This window comes from Leptinotarsa decemlineata, unplaced genomic scaffold (genome assembly GCF_025532065.1).
Source record: "Leptinotarsa decemlineata unplaced genomic scaffold, Ldec_3_MD MMD2_P_RNA_scaffold_1, whole genome shotgun sequence".
Taxonomy (NCBI): Eukaryota; Metazoa; Arthropoda; class Insecta; order Coleoptera; family Chrysomelidae; genus Leptinotarsa; species Leptinotarsa decemlineata.
In genome coordinates this window covers 2,726,872-2,752,771 of record NW_027412523.1, presented here as the reverse complement: position 1 = coordinate 2,752,771, position 25,900 = coordinate 2,726,872, and the positions used below count along the sequence as shown (strand labels likewise).

The following is a 25,900-nucleotide window of genomic DNA, read 5'->3' as shown; positions in this document are numbered from 1 at the left end:
AACTATATTTTTTGGCTTCTACATAAATTAATTTAAACGTATTCCAAAAACACTTTATTGTGAGATTTTCACTAAATTGTTTTACAAAAACGCAACACGTGTTTCGCCATACAATGGCTTCATCTGGCGTGTCTTTCAACTAATTCTACACATTCAATACTAAATATATATATAGTTTATGGAGTACCTGAAATCAAAGTACCTGTAAACGAAGTACCTGAATTTTAAGTAGCTGATATTTTACCTGAGTTTCTTGATTCTAGTGTAGAATTAGTTGAAAAACACGCCAGATGAAGCCATTGTATGGCGAAACACGTGTTGCGTTTTTGTAAAACAATTTAGTGAAAATCTCACAATAAAGTGTTTTTGGAATACGTTAGTTATGGATTTTCATCAAGTATCGGCCGATTCCATCATATAATTAATTTAAAGAAAACATCGAAGGATCTCGAATATTATTCCAGGTTATGACATTACATTTTTTGAAGTTGATTACCTTTTTGAGGTTCAAAATGAGAGATTGAGTTCAAAAGCCTCAAAAAATGTCAGAGGTGAATAGTTTTAATCTGTTTCGCAAGAACTCTCATATCATCTTATTTTGCATTTTCATAAATTGATAACTCCAATGACATCTGTGCCAACAAATATTTTCAACTCAAAAAATTCACAGAAAATTCGAGAACTAATGAATTATAACACTTCCCTAATGAAATCGTCAACAAGGAAAACTACCAAAATCTAATGTACATGGTGGATATCAAATAAGAAACGATTATTAGGCATTCTTCCTCCGTTATCAGCGATAAAGGTCAAGAGGACAAGTATAAAGGGGATTCTGGGGGTAATTCTAGTCAGTTGCTAAGCTACGATGGGTCGAGGAGGTCCACTGCGATTGGGCCTAGCCCTTGCACTTGTTTTAGTGGCTCAGGATACTTTAGCTGGTGAGTCAAAAATAAATTTTAGAAATATTAATTACTCAATACGATATTTTTCAAACTTCAAAATGTCATCACATTCCCTTGCTTTTCTCTCATTTCATATAATTTTTCAATGAAATCTGCGGCCATTCGTATATTTTCATTGACCAAAATGTCCTTTTCGCGATTACCCTTTTTTGATTTGAAAAGGAACTCTCATGTAATTGTTATTTTTGAGAAAATATTCCAAGATTTAATTTGCAAGAAAGTTTGAACTTTCCACGACTTTAAAATAGTTTGTCAAGTATTTGTGAGACATTGCACATAGATATTTTTGAATAATGTTTGAAAAAATCACGTACTTGCCATGAAATTCGAATTTCAAAAATTGTAGCAAATGAAAATCTGCCATAGATTTCCTCAACAAGAAATGAAATTATCAGAATAATTACTGCCGAATTATATTACCATTGAAATTGTGAATCTAGTTTAACTTTCATCATCTCTAAGGGCCATTAAATAATTGTATCAAATGTGAAATGAAGAATTATTTTCGAAAACATATGCAGTGTTCCCAAGATTATGATTGATAAATCAGAAAAATTGTCGATGAAAAGTCTAACTTACACCATATGATTCTTCTTCAAGGCCCATATGACAAAGTAAAACTGATCATGGTTTCTCAGAGACGAAACGTCGAATTCAAAATCCGTGACCGCCATTTTGTACAACTTGGAAAGTGACAAAGAGAAATTAGTTTTTTTAATGGTATCAACTTAAGTAACATCGGAAATAGATTGAAAGGAAATTGGCGAATTTAGACTATTTTCGAACGTCTCCAGAACCAATTTGGAGAATTTTCTGAATTTTTAAATGACATTTCAATAACCTCTTACGGACAGCGATTTTTCTACGCTGGCTCTCCTTATCTTGGACATACAATAAATATATCAATTTTACTGGAGTTTTTTCCCAATATCGAACCGTTATTTCAACATCTCGACACGTGTTTCGATCACCAAGTGATCATCTTCAAGGGGAAGATCAGTTTGATATTCCTTTTGAAGATGATCACTTGGTGATCGAAACACGTGTCGAAGTGTTGAAATAACGGTTTGGTGTTAAGAAAAAACTCCAGTAATATTCATTATTACACCAACAGTTCCATAAAGTACATCACAAGTATACAATATATCATGTATTCATTTATAATAATTCTATTTTCACATACATGTTCTTGAAAAAACATATCAGAAAATGATTTTATTTCTACATAAAATACAAGTGCAGTTCAGAAGTATTTGTCAAAGTTCCAAATTTTAGAATTCATATTTTTCACTTAGTGGCCATTCCATATTGTTCTTTTCCAAACATTGGAAGCGACATGGAATTAATATTTTTTTAATGCAGTGAGTTACCAGAAGTTGGTTGCAATTAATATTTACTAGAAAACCTCAGCAATTTTCACTTATACAACATATAAGGGTTTTAGGCTTACATTTCATAATTGAACTAAAAACTGAAAATCTATGAAAAATTTCAGATTTAGTTTTTCAATTACTACCGAAATGAAAAAAAAACGTCTACATATAAAAATTTATTGTTGAACGTAACTTTAAGTAAAATGGATGTACGCATTTTCCAAAAGACTAGTAATCAAATCTTTTTACAGCGATTTGTTGAACATTTCCGTAAAATACGTTTCATATCATCCGTTGAAAAAACTTAGCCTTCATTAATATAACAGGAAAATCATAAACAATTTTCAAATGATATTTCTTTTGACCATATGAAAGATATATTTTGCACTTGATTTATTTACGTTTATCTAGGATTACTGTCAGTTTATCAGCTCTCAATAATATTTAAAGAAAAACATCAATATTTTTCTTGGAGAATTTTTATAGCGAGTGTTTCAGCAATAACATTTTTGCCATTACCATAAATTAATTGTTGAAACTAAGACATTATCAGTTGCAAATAAATAATTAACGAATATCTACATGAACTTCATGAACTATACGAAGACCATAAACTTGATAAAATCTATAATTATACTTATTTATCTTTGGATAATTGATTAGTGTTTACCAAAGGAAAATTTACGAAAACATAACAAAAGACTTTCAGGATTGTGATTTTTAGCAAACTTTTTACAAATAAATGATAAATCACTCAATACTTTATATCAGTGTTAACAAACCACGGGAATTATAAAAATTGTTTTTTGTTGAACACAATCAACATTTTTTTATTTCAACTTCACAACTTGATAAAAATTATAGAATTTCCGCGATAGATTTTATTTGAAGCGCATTTCGCTCCTTGGCAAATTCATCAGTTGGGCTGGTACATCAAAACATTCAACAATGTCTTTTATATAACAGTAGGTTATTTAATGTTGAATTCTGGTAAAGGTGGTAGATTTTGAAAAAACAATTTTAGCTTTCTGCTTCCCCATCTGTATACAAAAATATTGGACATTTCCGAAGGAAAGAAAACAGCAATTAATTTCAAAATAAACTCTCCACAAAGATGTGTAGATCATGCAAATGAGTAACTTTCAGACACAAAACAACTAGTTTCATATAAACTTTGAATTACAAGAAAGAAAAAATAATTTCGAAACAATTACAATGAAACATTGTCATCCCTAATAGTGGACTTCGTGTCAATTGACTCGAACAATGCGTCCAACTTAAAAAAAAAACAAACATTTAAATGTGGAGTTCCCCAAGGCTCGTTTCTGAGGCCTCTTTCATTCATAATCTATATAAATGATCTCTTTTCCTCATAATTGTTTTACTTTCGCCAATGATACTACTCTTACGACATCCGAAAAAATCAAGGGTGATCTGGTGCGCGATATAAATCAAATTCAAAAGAATGCTGACATATGGTTTAAACGAAAATAAAACTCAACACATTTACATTTTTACATCAAACTCCTCTTGGGTAGAAGGACACAGTGCTAAACTCTTAGGCATACATCTAGATAATAATTTGAACTAGTTAGAGCACATTGAACAACTTAGCATTAAACTGTCGAAATACACATTTTTTCTTCGAAAATTGATAGATATAATCTCTCAACAGGCGCTAATATCAGTTTACTACGCTTTTTCACTTTCTCACATCTCATATGGAACAATTCTCTGGGGAAGTAGTACTAATGCGAATAGGATATTTATGTTACAAAAAAAGGCCATAAGAATATTATCTGGTGCTGGTTTCTTAGACTCCTGTACTCCTCCTCCTTCTCATGGCAGTACCTTCTATGTATCTGTATCAACTTTTGATAGATATTCATGAAAATGAATCAACATTGAACAGAAATTGAGATTTCCACGATCATGAGACTAGATGATGTGATTTGTTGAGGGCCAGTAGATTTAGACTGAAAAAGTCAAGCAGAAATTCTATCGATGTCAATTCATACAATATTCTACCTCCCCATGTCAAAAAGTTCAATCAATACTTGTTCAAAAAGTATCTGAAAAATCTATTGATTTCAAATTGTGTTTATTCCACTGACGAGTATATCTAAAGAAACACAAATAAACGGCAAAACAGTAGGTATAATATTCATTCTTGGGTAATAATGTATGTGTGAATATGTGACATATCTTATTTGTATCTCATTTGTATACATCTAAAAGATCAATAAATTATCTAATCTGTCATTAACGATGACACGGCGATGTAAACTCGTCAATGTCAGAAACCAGTAACCTACACTAACAAAGACAACAGAAAAAGTGCGGAGTACACAATAGTCAATTTATAACTCTTGAATGGAACTGCTCAATAATGAATAAATCTTTATTTTTCAGTTAAAAAGCATAGATGTATGAATACATTACAGCAGTAACTGACAAAAACGTCATAATCAATATAGAAATGAATTTAAATGATATGAACTCAGTCATAAGTTATTAATATAAAATAAGTAAAATATATAATTATATAGAAATATAGAAAATTCATAGAACCGACTCAATTAAAAAAGACACAAAAAGAACATATTAGAAAAAGGTTAAAAGTGTCATAGTATGAATGACAACTGTCAGTTGAAATACAACAGCACAAATATAACATTTGAATTGTCAACAAGAAAACATCTTCATAAAATATAGTATTATGTCATACATTCACTAATACTGTAACAGTTCTTCTCAATAAGAAATGCTTTGAATCTGGATTTAAAAATAATAATATTTGGAGATATTAAGATATTTAGTCGCTTAAAAGCCTCTCTTGAATTAAAAATGATAAATTTTTGAAAAATATAAGTTTTTTGTAAAAATCCTTAGAATGTTCTTGATCAACTTTCGGTAGACGATACTGAACTAAAGCAAAAATATTTGTATTGAATATGCCGATTTTTCCTTTCAGTTATCAAACACTTCAAGTGTAAAACGAATCTACTGAAAATACTTTTTTCACTAACCAGTGGAATTCATTTTGTTAACAATCTAGTACAGCGGTTGTCAAACTATTTTGTGACAGATCCCTTTTGGAAAGCGAAATACTTACCGGGACCCTACAAAAAAACAATAGTTTTTAAAAGTGTATTCTTTATTAATAGGAATAATAAAAGTACAATGTAACAGTTACTTATTACCTATTTACATAACAAGTATAATAATAGAAGATATTAAAAAAGGAGAAAATTCAACTAATGGGAGGTATGAAGCTGTTTTTTATTTTTCATCAATTGGTTGATATCAGGTTTCTCTAGAAAACAGTTGAAGTCTCATATCAGGTTCGGTGTTCAGTCCATTGCAGTCTTTTATTTTCGTTGCTGCATAGGTTGAAAATCCTGTTTTCCACAAATATATTGTTAGGAACGGGAGAAGAATATTCAGAGTCATTTTGGCAAGCATTCGATATTCATCGCGGATGCTGCACCAAAAATCATTGAGAAGCTTCTTTTTGAACACTGACTCCATACTTATGTCTGATGACATTTCTAAAAGAGATTAATATATATCGTTTGACATACTTTTGAGATTTTGTGAGTTGGGTAAAAAGGATTATGAATCCATGAATTCAGTTTCATTTTTGTATTCGGTTCTTCGGGAAAATACTTCTCAAAAGATCGCGCATCGAAGTGAGATATTGGACCAACTCTTCAAATACCATCATCTTGAAACATTTCTGAGTCGCTATCGCCAACAAACTCACTTGTATATACTAGATTCTGGTATATACAAGTCACATTTTCTCATGTATAGTGGTGCTTTTACGATAGATATAATCGAATCGATTTTCTTATTAGCATATCACACACATTCACGAACATGTGCGAAGATACGAGTATTTATATTAGGTTTGAATAGTTTAGAATGCATCTTACACAAATTCTCATTACAGGAGATATTAGCTTATCGATTATTAATGATCGTCTGTAATTCAGACGTATTTCTTGGGAATATTCCACAACAATCACGAGCGTGTATAGGGTGAATCACAAGAAGACTAACTCTTCCTCCTTTTTTTAAGGATAAAGCACAAGCACTACAGGATAATCCTTAAGGCGCTCTAACAGCGGTGCCTGTGCGAAAGTAGCGATTAACGTTGGATTCAAATCGCTGAATATCAAATACATTTAGAAAAATGTTCTCAGAAAGTTTATTCCACATAAACGCAGTTCTCCAAATGGAAGAATTATTGAACAGTGACGTTCGAGGTGTACTGGGTTGAACCTCAAAACGATGAGCAGCCACAGTCCGTCTCGTAGTTCTGATATGTACCGCTCTTGGTGTCAAGTCACTTGAACACCTGTGAAAGTATCTATAAAAAAGAGACGAATCTCCAACGTTTCTTCGATGTTCTAGGCCAGGGGTTCCCAACCTTTTTGCACCTGTGTACCACTTGACTTTTTGAGAAATATTGGCGTACCACCAGACCTAGATTTTTTAATGAACGTAGAATATTTACTCTTCTACAAGTTTTCAAAGGAATTTTTATTTAAATTCCTGAGAAAACTTCATATTTAATGGTTAGGTATTTGTTTATTTATAACATGCTCATAATTATGGAGGAATAAAAAGATTAAAATGATATTAATTTACAGTTTAATTTATTACCCGTAGGTCTAAAAACATACAAATAAAAAATTATTAAAAAGTCAGCAAAAAATCATTCATCATACAAAATATACTTTTATTTCTGACCGGGATATTATAAGCTTATATCGTCATAGTTACGCTATCAATAAAGAGGGTCATAACTCCCTTGGGACATTATAGATTTTATAATTCCCCCTACCTTTCACAAGTAAAAATAAATAGAAATGAAAAATGAACCATATTTTATTTATTCACGTCATTACAAATAATAAATGTACAAATTTGAAATGTCCCCTGAAAATTACTTCCGCCACTGGAAACAATTTCTTCTTTTGTATGGCTGGAGCTTCTGTTCACTACAGTCGAGGTACCTGCCTCTTTTGATGACAAAGTAGACAACATACGCGCCGTTTTATTTCTCAATTCGATGCTATCCTCCAAATACCCCTCCGCCACCGTGGAACTTTTCCAACCTCCGTGTCTTTTTAAGTTAGTCATAGTTGCTCCTGCATTGGCTATACTATATATATACTATATATACTATACGTTTCTGACTGAAACGAATAAACACAATTACTACCAAATCTACCGAAACACATAGAAAATTCCTTACCAGTTCTTGAAAATATGCCAGAAATACAGTTTCAGTGACATCTTTTGGCATAACATTTTTCCGTGTCAGCCAGTCCAGATATATCTTGTATTCTTTTTGGTATACGGCTTCACTTTTCGATGGAATTAATGATTCTCTTGCTTGTTCAGCTTTTTTCAAAATATCCTCCATTATATTTGGGGTAGAAAACACGTTTTTACCGCAAACACAGCTTGATAACAAAGTTCTGTTTATAAACAAGTAACATAGCAACAACCTAGCAACAAGAAAACTCTACTATAATCAACGGTACCTGATTCAAATATACCGGGAAGGTAATGAATTGGTACATTTTTCCGTTTCAAAAATGAACAAAATTTTATTGAAATCGGTCAGAAATAAAATTATCTATGTACCACGGGAATTAATGAGCCTTAATAACCTCAGGCAATTGCTGTCCCTCGGGCCAGAGGCCCTCGGGACGCAAACTTTGCCATCGGTAATTAAGGCCCTCCTAATTCCCTTGATACATAAATAACTATTATAGTCTTCAGTGCGAAACTTGTTGTTTGCCTGTGATTAAAATATCAACATTAGGAGTAGTAGAACTTTTCTTCACTCTTAAGTTCTCTCCAACACTTATTCTGCTTCTATATTTATTTTTCATGAACAACTGTTCAGAAAACCCACTCTCAAATGGCATAAAAAATAGTAGAGCTTGCCGGAAGAACAAAGGGTACTTGGTTTTACATCCAATCCAGAAATTAGTTAAAGATTTCTCTTCAATGAATATTAACACCAAATCGTTATTTTCAACACCTCGACACGTGTTTCGATCACCAAGTGATCATCTTTAAAGAGGAAGATTAAAACCAAGAACTAGTGCGAGGTAATCCTATTTATGCTATAAAGGTAACCCATACAGGTAAATCATCCAGGCGTACCAACCATACAGGTATACCAACCTAAACTTATTTCACAATTTTGCCTTAGCTATCATTTTACAATATATGTTTATATAAAACAATTTTCATCTATATAAAAATTAATTTCACAATATTGCCTATGTCTAATTTGTTTTTGCAATGTGTCCTTATGTAGTAATCAGTAAACCCAACAATATTATTTCAACAAGCTATATAGTATGCTCTTTGGTATAGGTCCGTCATCGTTATTCATAATATTATTGTGTTTACTTATTTCTACACTCTCATAGGCATCTAGTTGCCTGTTGTTGTTAACTTGTGTAACTAATCTTAATAAACTGAAGTCTATGGAATGGTTTTGTTGCAAAATATGATGGGCGACTGCTGATTTTTCAGGTCTTTCATATTTTAAGTGTGCTATATGTTCCTTATATCTTACTTCAATAGATCTTTTTGTCTGTCCATAATATTTTGCATCGCGGTCCTTACATTCAATTTCGTGAATTCCAGACTTTTCTGAATTCTCGACTTTGTCTTTTGGACTTTCCAAAAGGCTTCCCAAAAGGAATGTTGTTGGGTTTACTGATTACTACATAAGGACACATTGCAAAAAAAAAAATTGGATAGGCAATATTGTGAAATTAATTTTTATATAGCTGAAAATTGTTTTATATAAACATATATTGTAAAATAATAGATAAGGCAAAATTGTAAAATTAATTTAGGTTGGTATACCCGTATGGTTGGTACGCCTGGATGGTTTACCTGTATGGGTTACCTTTATGGCATAAATAGGATTAGCTCGCACTAATTCTTAGTTTTAATCTTCCTCTTTGAAGATGATTACTTGGTGATCGAAACACCTGTCGAGGTGTTAAAAATAACGATTTGGTGTTGGGAAAAAACTCCAGTGATAGTCATTACTACACCAAAGGTTCCAAACAGTGCATCATAAGTAAATTTCTCCTCAAAATAATCTTTCATGGAACTATCTTCTATAAGGTCGATAAAACTTTCTTTTAGTTCCAATTCATTTGGTGAGGTTCCGGAAAAAGGATTTCTGATCCAGTCCACTTTTGAATAATCTTCAGAGAAATAGTTCTTAAAACTTTTTTGAAAGCCTTCCAAGTGAACAATGATATCTGCAACCACATTTGGCATTGGAGATATTTCATTTCCTTCAAAAATTAGTAGAGTGGGGAATGCAAATAAATTCTCCTTCTGTATTTGTGAACAAAACAGGACCAACTTTCTCTTGAAGGAGTTTATTTTGTCACTCGATGTGAAGGCTGTTGTGTTTGGTCCCAAGTCCCAAGTTCAGTGAGTTGAGTTTGCCAAAAATGTCGGCTAGGTAAGCCAATCTTGACAATCATTCTTCATCAGCAAACAATTTTTTCAAGTCATGATTTTTTTCACTTGAAAACATGAAAACTCCTGATCTCAGTACAAGGAGACGGTTCAAAATTTTCCCGCGAGATAACCACCTCACTTCTGTTTGCAGGAGTAAAGTTTTGAACTTGCCACCCATTTCTTCACACACCAAGGAGATTAATCTTGTGTTTAGAGCCCTAACCTTTATGAAGTTAATGACTTTCACAGGATCTGATAGAACGGAGTTAACTTGAAGTGCAAAATAAGTGCATAGTAATTAATTATTTTTAATATAAGTATATTACAGCTTAATGACATTGTACAAGTTACAAAAAAAAAACTATAATTTTTAGATTGTATCGATTTCTTTAAAATTGTCATTCACTTATATGTATAATTTATTAGTCTTTGACTAAATAAAGGATTTATATTATATATAAGCCAGCTGTTCTTCAATATTATTAGAGATATCGTCAATTCGTCTTTTATACTGTGTTATTTGACAGTTGTATTTTTTAATAGTATATTATGCAACGATCATGTAATGATGGTTATTAAGACACGAGCATTAACTGGGATACGAAACGAGCCGAAGGCGAGTTTTGTATGGTATATGCGAGTGTATTAATAACCATTACATAAGAGTTGCATACGCTATTTCTTCTAAACTCGATAAATAATGAAAAACTATAAATATTATATTTGTATTGAACACATTTACAGTAATTAACTCATATTTTTTTAAAAAAACACAAACTTAATAATATTATCATGGATTTATGAAAACTATAAAGATTCTAATTATATTTATATTGAATATAACAACTGTAATTAATCTGATCTTTTAAAAATATTGGAGTCGATGGTATTCCTTGTCTTTCGCTGTTTTCAGACATTTTGATAATATAGGTAGGTAATATGAAAACTGATTTTGACAAATAAAGCAATTAGTTACTTTGGTTAGAATCTAGGACAAAGGAACAGGATTCTTGATTGAAAAATTATGGGTTTCTATTGGTTGATCGTTATGAAAAATCTGTATCATAATGGATATCATTATGAAACGGATTATGGTCATATAAGTGTATTGTTAGAGTACGGGTGTAGAAAAATTTCTTTGGCTGCTTTTTCTCCTAACACGGCTTGAACCATATCCACAGCGGCCGGCAGTAAAAGCGTCTCACCTATTGTGTGAGGCTTTCCATATTTTGCAATTCTTAAACTAGCAAGATATGACTCCTTTATAAAGTTAGTATCAGTATTGACAAACCTCGTCGAACATTGGGTTTCTTTCTTTGAAAAATTAGATTTTCTTTGACAAAATTCAATGGGCTTGCCAATCAAATCAGGGTGCTTGGTATTTTGGTGTTGCATCAGAAAAGAAGCCTTCATGGATTAGTTCAAAAGTGTTTCAAGACATACAACACATTGAGGAATAGGAATGTCACTGGTTTCAGTCCCTGGCTTCACTATAAAACCGTACTGTGAGTAGCTTTCATCGTATTTACGATTGGCCGGTAATTTAGGTTTTTTAGCACAATCCTTTGAAGTGGAAGAGGACGTCAGAAAGCGTTTCGTAGTTCAGTTTTCTTATACGAAATCAGAATTAATAATTACAACACCCACAACGAATCTGTAATGCCAAGTGAAAGTAAAAAAGACCCACAGGTAAAAAATGAAATACCCTTTGTTCACCAACTGTACTACTATTACTATTACCGTGTTAGGAATCACACGTTAAAAGTTAAGACCTTGATTTTTTTTCGATTCGAGATATGTAACGAACTTTGTGATCCCGTTTCCAAAGGGAATTGCGTATCAGAAACATAAAAAACTGGCATTGTTCGTTTCTGATGACTCAGTTGAATCATTTAACACTATCATTAATTATGAACTTTAATCTTATCCTTAGAACTCGATTGAGTTGGAACTTAATCGATTCGGAGCAGAACCTAAACGTCCATATAAAGTTTCCTCTGCCTTATTTATATTTTTCAACATTGCCTTTGTCTTGTATGGACGTATGAATAACAAACAATCACTCGTAAAATGTGTACCACCTATTATCCACTTGGTCTAATTGAAATAATGACGATTTCCCTTTATCATTAATTTAATAAAATGAGGTATATACAGCATGTCCCGAAATGAAAGATACCACCTGTGCGTGATGGTTGTCCAGAAAACGTTTCAAATTTTCTTCCGATCAGTTACTTTTTTTTATAAGTAAATACAGGGTGGGACACCCCACACGACGCGGTCCCTGTAAACTGAACCATGAAATTTTTCGTGAATTTCTCCATTTCATTATATGTATATTGATTAAGGCCGCAGAAGGAAATTATTTTGGAGTCTACAGGGCGGCTCAAAAAAGTGTGACGTATCAATAATGTGTTTTTTTTAACGGAACACCCTGCATTTCGTTACATTTTTTAAAAGGCCAGGAAAATTAATATGATTTCATATAAGATACTAACTGTAACCATTCTCGAGTTATTGATTTTTTAAATGAAAATTCTAGGTACAATTGGAAACTAAATAACATCGAAATTCATGGAAATCACCCCTTGGAATTCTGACCAAGAATAAAAGAGGTTTTAGGCTATTGATTTCGATAAAACTCATTTCTCGGTATTATGCAGGATGTTCAAAATTCATTATCACTTTTTCATAATTTCCGACGAAGATACTTTTGTTATTTCGACTAGAACACCCTGTATTTTTTTGGTCTGAACAATATAATATTCAATTATTTTCCATTCATCTCGGGGTTCCCTATACCTAGCCTAAATAGTTTTTCAGAACTTGGCTCTTTCAAATAGTAGTCTTTGTGGTTATCGTTTTGAGATTCAACTCAATACACCTCGAACTCCACTGTTCAAAAACTCTTTCATTTGGAGAACTGCGTTTTTTGTGGAATAAACTTCCTGATAAACAGTTTCATCTTCCTCTTGAAGATGATCACTTGGTGATCGAAACTCGTGTCGGAGTGTTAAAATAACGGTTTGGTGTTAGGATAGAATTCCAGTAATATTCATCACTACACCAAAAGTTCCAAACAGTGAATAACAAATGGTGGGATCAGCTAAAAAAACGTTCATTCTCAAGTTCATAACGATGAAATAAAAGTAATAAAAAATACATTGTAATTTCTATTTTGTATTATAATTTTTTATATTGTATATTTTTAGTAATTTCAATTATTGAAAAACATTGTATTGTAAATAAAATTACTGAAAAATCTTAATGCAGCATTGAAAATGAAAAATTAATATCATATGATCCTAAAATTCCACAGACACAAAATATGAGGAAAATCATAAAATTTGATATTTGTGTCCTTCGAAAGTTTGGTTCCGAACGAAAATTCTCCTGGGAAAAAATGTTTTGGCCTTTCAATTCTTCATCTTCATACAAAAAAATGTGGGATTTTTTTAAAAAAAGGCAGAAATCATTTCAAAATAAACTCTTCAAAAAATTAATATTTCGAAATAAATTTCGAAATATTAATCTCTCCCAACTACCTACTCACTAGGGTGTGGTAAATGTCTGACGAAAAACAACTACTTTCCCGACTGATACCATGCTGGATATTGAATTAAATCCGACAAACATTCATTCAAGATTTTCTCACAAAGACTAGTCTCTTATTTTCTTAAAGGTATATATCTCTCCTCGATAGTTTTCACTTTTGATTTCTGTTAAAATAAATATCTCCTAAAGTTATTCCCCTTTCAATTCAAAATTCTTTTATTGTATTGAAAATGAATATTTTTAAATTCACAATTTTTTCCTTTTACAGACGTATGCAGAACGGGATGCAATGGAGGTAAGATAATATTGGTTGGCTAAATTCTTATATTAATTTTTTTTGTGTAATCCTTATAGTTTTAGTAGTGAAATGAGATGAAATCATATTATTAATCCCAGTTTCATTTTGAGAAAGCAGAATTCAATGTAATTGATGAATAGATTCATATTAGTATTTTCACTAAAATATTGTTTTATTCGAAATTAAGAATTTTGTAGTCATACATTGACTAATATACAGACGGTATAAACATTATTAGATAAAAAGGAATATGCAATGAGGCATATGTCCTCTTTTATGAACAGGAGGGAACGAAGCAGTATCTTTGATGTGTTTTTTTTCTTTTTTTTTTCTTCTTTCCTTTTTTCTTAATAATCTTAGTTCTTTGAATTGATTTGTATTTATAAGAAGATTATATGAATAAAACATAAAAAAAAGGAAAGAAACGATATAACTATATATTATCTGCAACTTTTGGTGACAGAAATAATTAATTTTCAACATAAATATTTTGGGATTTAATTTACTACAAAAAACCTAGAGCATAATGATTCTCTTCAAATGAAGCACTTCAAATGTTCATTATTTAAAATGAAATAAAATGATAGTTTGATTTAAATTTTAAGCTTGCAATTTGACAAAAATCTATTGTTAAACATGATTTGGAAATTTACTTAAAAAAATAGTTCAAATTCAAATATTTCTAGAATATTTCAGATTTGAAAAAAAACATTGATGATCTAGTAGATGATGGAGCTAGGATTGTATGTTTACATACAACAACTATTTCATTTGTAACAACAAAAAACTTCACGAAGAATTCTTGAACTTTTTGTGACACACAGTGATATCACTATATTTTCTCTCTTGATTTTTTGCAGCATCGCATAACACTTTCAAATACGCTCAAGGAACAACGTACAAATACAACTATGAGGGGAAAATCGAAATTTCATTATCCTCTGCTGACGGTCAAGTTACAAGCACAGATGTGAAAGCCGTAGTATTATTAACGCAACAAGCGGACTGTAATCAAGTTTTGAGGCTGGAAAATGTTCAAATTTTCGGACCTAATGGAAAGGTAAAGATGTAACCATTTCGATAAAAATCATACCGTATATTCGAATTTTCCACAATTCATTTATCGTTTGTGAAGAAAATCTCAATATTTTGTAATGGGAATTAATTTATTCCTCATTTCTCATTTCACCTCTAGCCTGCCATTGTGTCCTCACACAATTGTTTATTTTCATTATTTTTAGTACATATTCTTTTTATTCCGAAGAAATCTATAGATCAATATTATGGTTATCCATTATCACAAACATCATCAAAACAAATTCAATCATCTCATTTTTTATTTTTACAGAGATCAGAGTTTCAAATTCTTGATTGCCCTTTCTATTTATTATTATTGATCAAGATCTTCAAAACTCATTATATACCCTTATTTTTCAGAAATTGGGTTCGATCCCTCATGTGGACAAACCAATCAGAATCAATTTCCATGATGGTCACATCGAAGACAGTATTTGCACAGAACCTGGAGACACCCAAAACTCTCTCAACATCAAGAGAGCAATCGCTTCCCTATTCCAAGCAAACCTGAAACAAAGCTACGAAACTGATGTTTTCGGTTTATGTCCCACCGAAATCGTTCAGCATCAAGAAGGAAACATTTTGGTCATCCAAAAGAGTCGTCATTTGAACAAATGTGGATACAGAGAACACCTCAGACAGGACTTCTTCTCGACAACGTTCAACCAAAACAGCGAAATCAAATCGAGTCCCATACTTGATGGTGAATACAATGCTAAGCTCAAGGTCAAAAACGGAATCCTGGACCAAGCTACAGCAGTAGAAAACTACCTTTACGTTCCTTTCTCAGTCGGGAAACAGGGCGCTAAGGCTCAAGTCACCAGCAAACTTCAGTTCAAAGGCACCGCCAAAGACACCAAGGTCAACAAATGCAGTGTACCGAAAACAATTCTTTTCGACAACCCCCACTCGGTTCCGACGCCAACCAACAACGTCAATACCATTTTGAATGCGGTGAAAGCTGTTGACAAAAGCATAGATGTGGTTGTTGGGGAACAGACTGCAAAGGAATTCATCAACTTGGTCAAGACTATTAGGTCATCGAAGAAAGCTGATCTCTTATCAGTATACAATCAAGTTAGATCTGGAGCAGGACTCAAGGACAAAGTCGCATGCAAAAAAGCCTTTTTGGATGCTCTACTCCAAGCTGGAACAGGAGAAACCATTGAAGTTGCCGTTACCTTGTTGAAGAATAATGAATTGAACGATGTTGAAAAGTATATGGTATACATTGGGCTGTCGTTAGTTCGATATGTCAACGAGGCATCTCTTACTTCTGCAGCGGTAAGTAGATAGTTTTTTCTACATTATGGACATAAGTGAATAGCAGTTTTGGGAGTAATAGAGATGGTTTTGAGATTAAACTTGATGGATCATTCTGACCATATTTTGGTTTGTTTGATTGCTTCATTATGATGAGATTCATGTGGACAGCTGGCTAGTTTTCTTCACCATTGTTGGTCAAGTATTCTTCACCCTTCGACTCGAAAAAATAAACCGGAAGTGATTTTATATTTTCTAAAAATATGCAACTATACCTCTTTGTCAGCCCAATCTCACTATTTTCCCAGATTCCTCTTCTTGGCATACAAATATCTACACTGGAAAGCATGTTTTTTACTAGCAGATTTTATAGCAGATAATCCAATTCCTCATAAAATTTTTGATTGTTGAAAGTGCTGCTGTCACTACATCAGGCAGTAGACATTGAGACTCTATATTCTCGTAAGTGGAATATTCTCTATCGGCCATTCCTTCAGTGTTTAGAGGACTTTCAATATTTTCCTATGACATGGGGATGCTAAAAGTTAATTTCTTGGATTGATTTTCAAGACTTCACGTGCTCTGAATAACGACTCGGATCTAAATTTGAACGTAAAAGCTATTGGATCCAAAGGATTTACTCCAGAGGCCATCATTGAATAGAATGAAACTCACGAACTTTTCTTTAACTTTTCTGAACATTAATACAATTCATTGTAGACTCTAAAGAAATCCAACTAGTTTACTTTAATATATCCCATTATATATCCCAATTTATCCCATTAATATATCCCATTTACTACATGCCAATAAATGACGCTTTCTCACATTTCTATAATGCTTTAGTATGGTTTTGATGTTTCATGTCCAGTTAAAATGTTGTTCTAAAAAACAAACCTAACAAAAAGTGGATATCCTCGGATATTATTGAAGAAGGAAAAAGTTTAAGAGAGATGTACTGGTTTCTTGCCACGTACCAGGAAAATGGCGTCCTTTGGGAAAGCGCTATAAAAACAAAATGAGAGCACATAGACATAAAGTTAAATTGGCAAAACAAACATATTACAAGACTAAAATAAGTAAGGCAACTAACAAAACCAAAGAAACATGGAACATAATAAATTATGAATTAGGACGAAAACAGAGTAACCAAAAAAATAATATTACTCTTAGAACCAAAAATTGTCTTACATCTGACACTACTGCGATCATTTCTTCGCAAATGCAGCAGAAATAGCTATGTCAAATCACTTGGGACAGAACATGGTCCTTCCTTGCACCCTCGTAAAGGAAATTAATATCAAATTTCCATTCAAATCGCCACCCATCACTGAATACGAAATATCAATAACCTTATTTGAAATGAAGAACAAATCATCCTCCGGTATGGATGAAATTTCTATTATTACTATCAAACATATATTTCCCGCTATTATCAAACCACTAACTTTTCTTATAGAACAATCTCTCATGCAAGGAATCTTTCCTGATGTTTTAAAAAAGGCACTTGTGATTCCTCTCCACGAAAAAGGTAATTTAAATGAAATTGACAATTACAGGCAAATATCGCTGCTCTGTTCCTTATCCAAATTAATAGAAAAGATAATAGTATACAGAATAATCGAAAACCTGGAAAGCAACAACATACTCTCAACCTCTCAGCATGGTTTTGTTAAAAAGAGATCCATTGAAACAGCTTCCTACCATCTTCTCGATTACATTTACACTCAGATTGATAATAATAACTACGTCTTATCACTATTCTTTGACCTATAGAAGGCATTCGTAGTATTTCTTTTGAAAAAAATAAGACAATGTAATTTCCCATCTAACGTCATAAATTGGATCAAATCCTACATGACGGGACGAACTATGTACGTCTCTTGCAATAATATACTTTCTGATTCTCATGCCGTAGAACTTGGTGTCCCCCAAGGATCTGTTATCGGACCACTACTCTTTCTCCTATATGTTAACGACATGCCTCAACATGTAAAAACGGGTTATGTTACAATGTTTGCCGATGACACTACCATTACAATATCAGGTTTAACTGTTGAACAACTTGCTTTCAACATCAAGACCGTTATCGATGATTTCAGCTCCTGGTGTCAGAGAAATAAACTAATCATCAACACCTCGAAGTCAGTGGCCGTGAAATTTTACAGGAAATGGCGACCCCACAACGTTATCGAAATTGATGACAATTTCGATAACGTTGTGGAATTTTACTTCTGTGGCAAACGTCCACAGAAGTAAAATTCCTGGGTCATCTTGACGCCAACCTAAATTGGGAAAAATAAATTAATCATGTATGTGCAAATCTAAACAGAGCATTTTATGCTATATGGCAGATGAAGCCCAGTTTAGATGAAGCAGGCCTCCTAAATATTTACTACGCAATGGTTCACTCTCGGCTTAGTTTAAATATCATGGATTGGGTAAGAGCAAGATACTTAAATAGGGTTCTTGTGGCTCAGAAAAGAATCCTGAGACTTATATTCAATTTGAATTTCAGAGATAGTTGCCGGCCTATTTTTATAGAAAAAAAGATTTTAACCCTCATATCCATTTATATTTTTAAATGTGCTATGTTCGCAAGACATAACTTATCGGTTTTTGCGACAAATGGATCTGAACACGAACGTAATACACAGAATGGAGCTTTTTTGAGAATTCCACAACAAAGAACCTCATTATATGAGAACTCCCCACGGTACAATGTAATCAATTGTTATAAGTTACCAAATCAGTTGAAACAAATTACCAATGATAAGGTGAAACAAAATATAAAATCTTTTTACTTAGAAAGTGCTATTATAGTTACCAAGAGTTTATGAACGATAATTCGATAGACACAGATCTTACATGACTTTTACCTTTCTAATGGTTAACAATATTGATTTTTTATTTTTATTTTTATATACAGACACTCAAATTCATATGTACAAATTGACAGATTTTATTTATTTAATTATTTATTTATACATATGTCCGTATATTTTTAGTGTAACAAATTGTAATATGATACTGTAAGGACCTACCATATGCACCTAACGTACCAACAAATGGTTAATAAACTATTATTATTATGATTATCAACGTATTAACTAATTCTTCGTCTTCAGGCACTATTGGATCAACCACATCTATCCTACGAGGCCTATTTGGGTATCGGAAATTTGGCTGGCCGTTTCTGTGGCCAACAATCTTGTGAAAATGTTCCTGCTGTCAATAAACTCAGCCAAAAACTTATCCAAAAACTGGGAACTGGTAAACCTGCCAATAGGCAAGCCGAAAATGACATGGTATATATTCTCAAATCGCTACGAAACTTTGGACACCTCACCGACTCCGGCATACAAAAAATTATAGCTATCGCTCAAAACAAACAAGTACCAAACAGACTGCGAGTTGTTGCTTTAGAAACATATTTGGCAGACGCTTGCAAAGACAAATTGAGAAACAGCGCACTGCACATTTTGCAAGACATTCAGCAAGATTCCGAAGTGAGGATCAAGGCCTATCAAGTTTTGGCACAATGTCCAACCGCCAAGATTGGTACTGCAGTCAAAGCTCTGTTAGAGAAGGAACCTAGCAATCAAGGTAGGCTTCTCAATATCCGGACACGTTTTAATCCTTAACATTCTTTATTTTTTCAGTCGGTGGATATATCGTTTCACACATTCGCAACATCAAGGCCTCTGCGAACCCAGATAAAGATCTAGCTAAACAGCATCTTGGATTCAGTGTGCCAAAGAAATTCCCCATTGACTTCCGCAAATGGTCCTACAATGGAGAATTCTCTTACGCAGTTGACACTCTTGGAATCGCTGCTTCGTCAGAAGCCAACGTAATCTACTCCCAAGACTCTTTCCTACCCAGATCTACCAGCTTGAATTTGACAGGACAGGTATTCGGCCATACTTTCAACTTCCTAGAAATAAGCACCAGACAAGAAAATCTCGACAAGCTGGTCGAACACTACTTCGGCCCTAAAGGAATCCTCAGTACTTCTTCCGTCGGGGATTTGTTCAATGCTAACGACAAATTGGCTGGCAAATTATGGAAGCGTTTGGAACAGAAACTATCTTCAACTTTGAGATCTAGACGAGATGTGACCAAAGCAGAAATAGATAATATCGGAAAGGCGGTTCAGATTAAAGAAAATGCTCTGAATAAGGACTTGGATCTAGATTTGAGCGTGAAGGCTTTTGGATCTGAAGTATTCTTCACTAACTTGAACATCTATCAGGAAGGACTTACTCCAGAGGCCATTATTGATAAAATTGTCGATAACTTTGCCAAAGGATTGGATAGCCTCAAAAGCTATAAGGTAAGAATGTCAGCAATGAGAAATTTGAGGTACTTAGTTTGAAGCTTTTACTAGTTTCGTGCTGGAGTAGTTACAGGGTTCAAATCATTACCCTATCAAAGGAATAAATTAGTTGATTCGTTTGTTAAAAATTGGAGATCTACTGATTGAGCTCGATTTCTTTTTCCAATTTCAGGAAACTCTTCGTTCCAACATCATCTTCTTAGACGTGGAATTCGATTATCCCACGGGTCTCGGTTTTCCGCTACGTATAGCAGCAGAAGGTACAGCCAATGTCCAAGTTCAGACGGAAGGAGCAGTTGACGTACGTAGTTTGTTAGCGGGAAAAGATACCAATATCCATGTGAAGCTCATTCCAAGCGCTAGCATAGAGGTCACTGGAAGACTTACTTTGGATGCATCCGTGATTGAAAACGGACTCAAAACTGTATCCACTCTATACACCGCTACAGGAGGTGATCTCACCATCAACATTTTCAACGGTGGCAAAGGATACGATGTCAAATTTGGCTTACCAGTACAAGAACAAAAAATATTGGCAGGAAGTCACGAGATTGTTTTCAATAGCAGAGACCAGTCCGGGCACGACACCACTACCTCTTTGAAATTCGCCCAATCTAAAGATTTCTCAATCTGCGTGGACCAGTTGAGCCCATTCATCGGTCTCGCCTTTTGCGCCGAGATGAACGGGCCTAACGTGGCAGGTGAACAGACGCCTATATTGCCATTCCCACTCTCAGGAGATGCCAAATTTTTCGTGAGCATCGAAAACGAGAACCTTAAGGAATTCCATTATAGAACTTCCTACGAAAAATTCAAGTCTGGAGAGATACTTTTCGAAGCTATCGGCAAAAATAGAGAAAAACTTCTTGGTTTACAAGTCAGCGCCCAAATTTCACCTGAAATTTTCCTGCTGTCTGTTCTCGATTCTGCCCAGATCAAAGCTCATGCTGAAGGTCGTATCACGAATAACAACCAAGAAAAATCTTTGATGGTTAGGGTAGGACAAAACCAGGTAGAGTGGTATGGAAAAGTTGGAGTCGCTATTTCTGGATCGCCAAACAGAGCTCAATATAGACCGATATTAGAGTACAGACCTCCTGCAGGAAGTCAAGGACAGCTTCCGTTGAAAGTGGATGGCCAAATAGTGGTTGAACAGAATGGCAGGAATAATAAATACGTTTTCGATAACATCAAGGTCACTTTACCAAACAACCAAATTTTAAATTTGAATGGAAATATAGGAGTTGATGAAAACGAAGTATACAGTGATTTGACTTTGTCTGATGGACACCTGTTAGGATCTCTGAAAGGTAAATATGAAATGGGGTACCAATTCTTCCCGTTGAAATCTTCCCGTTTTTTGCTAATGGTCCAATTTTCCTTTTCTCTAAAAAACACCTCATGTTCACTCTTTGTGAAACCGTTGTTACTTATATTGTATTTGTCAGTTTTAATACTTTTTGTATTTCAATCTTCAAATACTGCTCTTGGTGAACTCGGAACTGATAACAGATTAATTACGGTCCTTCCAAATACATTTCAATTGAAGATATATGTGTAATATTTGTTTGAAGGTGATTGACAATGTTTCGTGATGAGTTTCACTAGTTCGGACTTCCATTGTCTACTATATAAAATGATTTGAAATCCCTGAAACAAGTAAAAAGGAGTAATTAAAAAAGAATAGTTGAAAATAACAATTATATTAAGCAACAATAAACCTGAAATGAAATGACAGTGAAATAACCTACAAGTAAAAATATAATAATTGAATAAATAAAAATTAAAGGAATGAAAAAAGAAAATAATAAAAATGAAAAAGTGTAGAGATTCCAAGTCACGTTAGTTCACGACGTTTCGATTGTTGGTATCTACAATCGTCTTCGGGTGATGACTGGACTGATTCCTCCGAGAGATGACTATTTTATAGGTCGTTGAAATACTTTCACTTTCTCTACTTTCCATTTTCCGCTTCACTGATTCCGTGAGAGATGACCGTTTTGGCGGGAGTTGGTCATTTTTCGTTTGATGATGGGTTTCCATATGTTTCATAATATCTACGCTGGCCTGGCTGAATACGTTGTTGGACAACATGTATGCGGCTTCCTTGAATTTTCTCCTGAACCAATGTTCCTCTCTGTGCAAGATCTCAGCTTGGGACCACTCGATGTTGTGTTGATGGGTCCAAACATGGTCTGCTATTCCTGATTTGCTGGTTTCTCCTCGCTGTGTGTGCTTCTTGTGCTCGGCAATGCGAACATTCAATGGCCTCTTAGTTTCACCAATATAGGATTTTCCGCACTCACAGGGTATCCGGTAAATGCAATTCTTGGAATCGCAGTCCGTGTTTGGGGGCCTGGTTTTCGTGAGGCTGCTGCGGATAGTGTTACCGGATCTGAAACAGGTTCTAATGTTGTACTTGGAACCAATTCTTCTTATCCTCTCCGATAATCCTCTGATGTAGGGAAGTGCAAGCACTGGTTGTGACGGCTTCTCTTCCTTGCGAGGCTCCTGCTGTCTTTTAGCCAAAGTCTTTTCTACCATCGCTTTGGAGTATCCATTCCGCTGAAGATCATTTTTGATGATGTCTAGTTCCTTGTCCAGACCTTCCTTTGTATTACAGAGCCCAAAAGCACGGTCTAATAGAGTCTTGATGATTCCTCTTTTTGTCGATTGATGGTGGTTGGATTCGTGGTTCAGATACTGTCCCGTATGAGTGTGTTTTCGGTATACAGATGTTTCCCACTTAGTGTCGGTCCTCTTCACCAAAACGTCTAAGAATGGCAATTCATTGTGGATTTCCTTCTCCATTGTGAAAGTGATGGAAGGTCTTACGCTGTTGATGTGTTTCAGAAAGGCGTCTAGTTCAGTATTCCCATGGTTCCATATTATGAAGGTGTCGTCAACATATCTCAACCAGACTCGAGGTTTCTTGTGGGCTTCTTCAATGGCCAGAGTTTCAAACCACTCCATATATATGTTGGCTATGACTGGTGAAAGTGGCGATCCCATTGGCAGTCCCTCATCTTGTGTAAAGAATTCGTCCTTCAATTGAAAATAACAGTTTCGTACACAGCATCTTAGTAATTCCATAATTACTTCTATAGGTAGATTCGTTCTCTCTTTCAGGTTCCCGTCTTCGGATAGCTTTCTCTGTATGATTTGGAGTGCTTCTTCGACCGGAACGTTAGTGTAAAGGCTTTCCACGTCGAAACTAATTAGTTGATATATGTGTAATAGTTTCATTATCTAGCTGTAATACCATTAATCATATACTGACTTCATTAAAGAATCTATCTCTTCAACTTTGTTCTCTACTTCCAGGACGTCTACACGTTGATCCCCAACTCGTGAAATTCAACGTCGAAGTCAAAAATTCAATAAACCCTTCGGCCAACTTCAACTTCAAAGGTGAAGTGAAACGACAAGAAGACAACAGCCAATACGACAGCAGCTTCCAACTGATCCACGGCGCCGATCTATCTTCCAAAACCAACATCATCACTCTAGTCAGCAGCGCGTCCCAAAAATACAAGAACCCGCACGATTTTGCGTTTGCCTTCAAAGAAAAACTAAAGTACCCCTTAGTCGGACTGAACTTCGAAGTGGAATATGGAGAAACACCTAACAGTTTCGATTACGATTTTGATTTCGAATACGGAGACATCAAATTCGGTTCAGAACTTGAGTTGGAGGTGAACAAGAAAACTGTCGGCGATTACGACGCGGAATTCGAAATCTACGGTCTGGGAAATAAAGTCGCATTCAAAGGAAACAGGCTGGTCCAGGGCGAACAAAGTAAAATCAACCATGAACTAGACGTGAACGGAATGAAAATGGAAGTCAAAGGAACTCTCAAACACCACATCCAACCTACGAACTTAGATATCGGTGCTGACTTGACGATTGTCCTTCCTACACACCCCACTCCATTCAAGGTTAACAGTGGTTGTAAATGGAACCCCAGCGAAATCGACGCACATCACAAAGTCACAAGTGGCAGCAACGTGATCATCGACACTTTCTTGAAGGCGAACAAGAATGGAAATGCCAATGGAAACGTCAAAGTGAACATCAAGAATATACTTGTCGTGAACGGTCAACTGAAATCGATCAGGGGTAAAGGAAATGCCAATATCCTGATTGATGCTCAAAGCGTTAAGAAACAAGTCAAATTGGAGTCGACGTTCCAAATCCTTCCAGAACACACCTTCATCGTCGATGTCACCTTGTACCCAACTTTCAACAAAGACAAAAGCCAAAAAATCATCTTGTCCACCCATAATAAATTATCCCTAACTAGCATCGATTCTAAGAACAGCGTGGTTGTTCTCGGTAAAAAATTGGAAGCCAACCTGAAAGCAAGCAACGTTTGGGATAACCAAAACGAAAAACTGAACGGTGAAATTGAACTTATCCTACCCAACGACCAGTATGTACTTGGTAAGGTACATCGAGATGCCAAGCGGGTCAACGAGGTCCTCAACGGCCAAGCTCAGGCTAGTTTGGAATACAGAAAGAACAAAAATGCTGCGGGCCGCAAAGTTAGCATCAAGTCGACTTACGTGAACACAAATCTGGTGGAGGCTGTGTACGATGTAACCTATAACATAGCTGCAGATGACAGTAATGGCAAGAACATCAACGCTGATCTCGTCTTCAAGTCTAAGAAAGAAGGAGAACAGAGAGTGGTGGAAGGCGAAGTAAGTTCCTATGTATTTTGTTTACAGTATAACCTCAGGGTTCAATTTCACCACATCAATTAGTTCTAAATCAAGTCAAACAAATTATAACTTCAATTTGTTCCTTTGGACTCTCTATCTCTATGTTCAATAAGTGAATACCTACTGCTCGACCAATGTCGAAGAATTCTGTCACAAGGAAGTCACTGATAGTGGCTCCCAACACGAACAGTGATGACTCTGGTGATAGTAGGTTCTTCTTTTGAGATTTTTTGACCAGTGAAGCAAATACTCTATCTTTAAGAGAAGCTCAATGGATTCACTACGGGTTTCTTCATTAATGTCTCTTCAATGACTTTATTTAGTTGCTCAGTTTCATCTCATAACCAACGTGGGTGAAGTTTCGAACAAATTCGTAGTATGAAGCTTAGTGTCAACTGCAAAGACAATCCTTCAACCAAAACCTAGACATGCCACCTTCAGTTAAGAATGTTTCGAAGTCCACTACAAGTGAAAAGCTCCATTTTTCGACATAGACACACATGTTGATCAAGCTACATCTTCGTTGATTCAATTTTTGTTATTCTTATTAAGTGAATGTAGCTCATTACATTCAGAAGTTTGTACAAAAAGTTAGAAAACTTGTAGAAATCAGATATCAGTTCCAATTTTGAGTACAATCGGTGGAATATCGTTAGGTTTTTGGCCTATTTCGTTTAGACTATTTTTGAAAAGAATAAATAAGTACTATCTATGGGATTGACTTCCTGAATAGTTCAAGGTTGAACTGCATTATAAATATTTCTGGAGAAAGGATATTTGAGTCA

At 34.5% G+C, this 25,900-nt stretch overlaps 1 protein-coding gene across 1 annotated transcript in view; it reads left to right on the top strand.

Moving 5' to 3' along the window:
• The first annotated feature begins 792 nt into the window (after window positions 1–792).
• apolpp (retinoid- and fatty-acid binding glycoprotein apolipophorin) overlaps window positions 793–25,900 on the top strand; it is a 42,399-nt gene continuing 17,291 nt past the window's right edge. Inside the window, exons 1-8 of the mRNA XM_023174635.2 lie at window positions 793–941; window positions 13,683–13,709; window positions 14,573–14,772; window positions 15,150–16,073; window positions 19,181–19,658; window positions 19,715–20,388; window positions 20,564–21,701; window positions 23,716–25,094. Of these exons, the coding sequence (XP_023030403.2) occupies window positions 869–941; window positions 13,683–13,709; window positions 14,573–14,772; window positions 15,150–16,073; window positions 19,181–19,658; window positions 19,715–20,388; window positions 20,564–21,701; window positions 23,716–25,094 (4,893 nt within the window). The 5' untranslated portion in view covers window positions 793–868. The remainder of the gene's footprint in view (window positions 942–13,682; window positions 13,710–14,572; window positions 14,773–15,149; window positions 16,074–19,180; window positions 19,659–19,714; window positions 20,389–20,563; window positions 21,702–23,715; window positions 25,095–25,900) is intronic.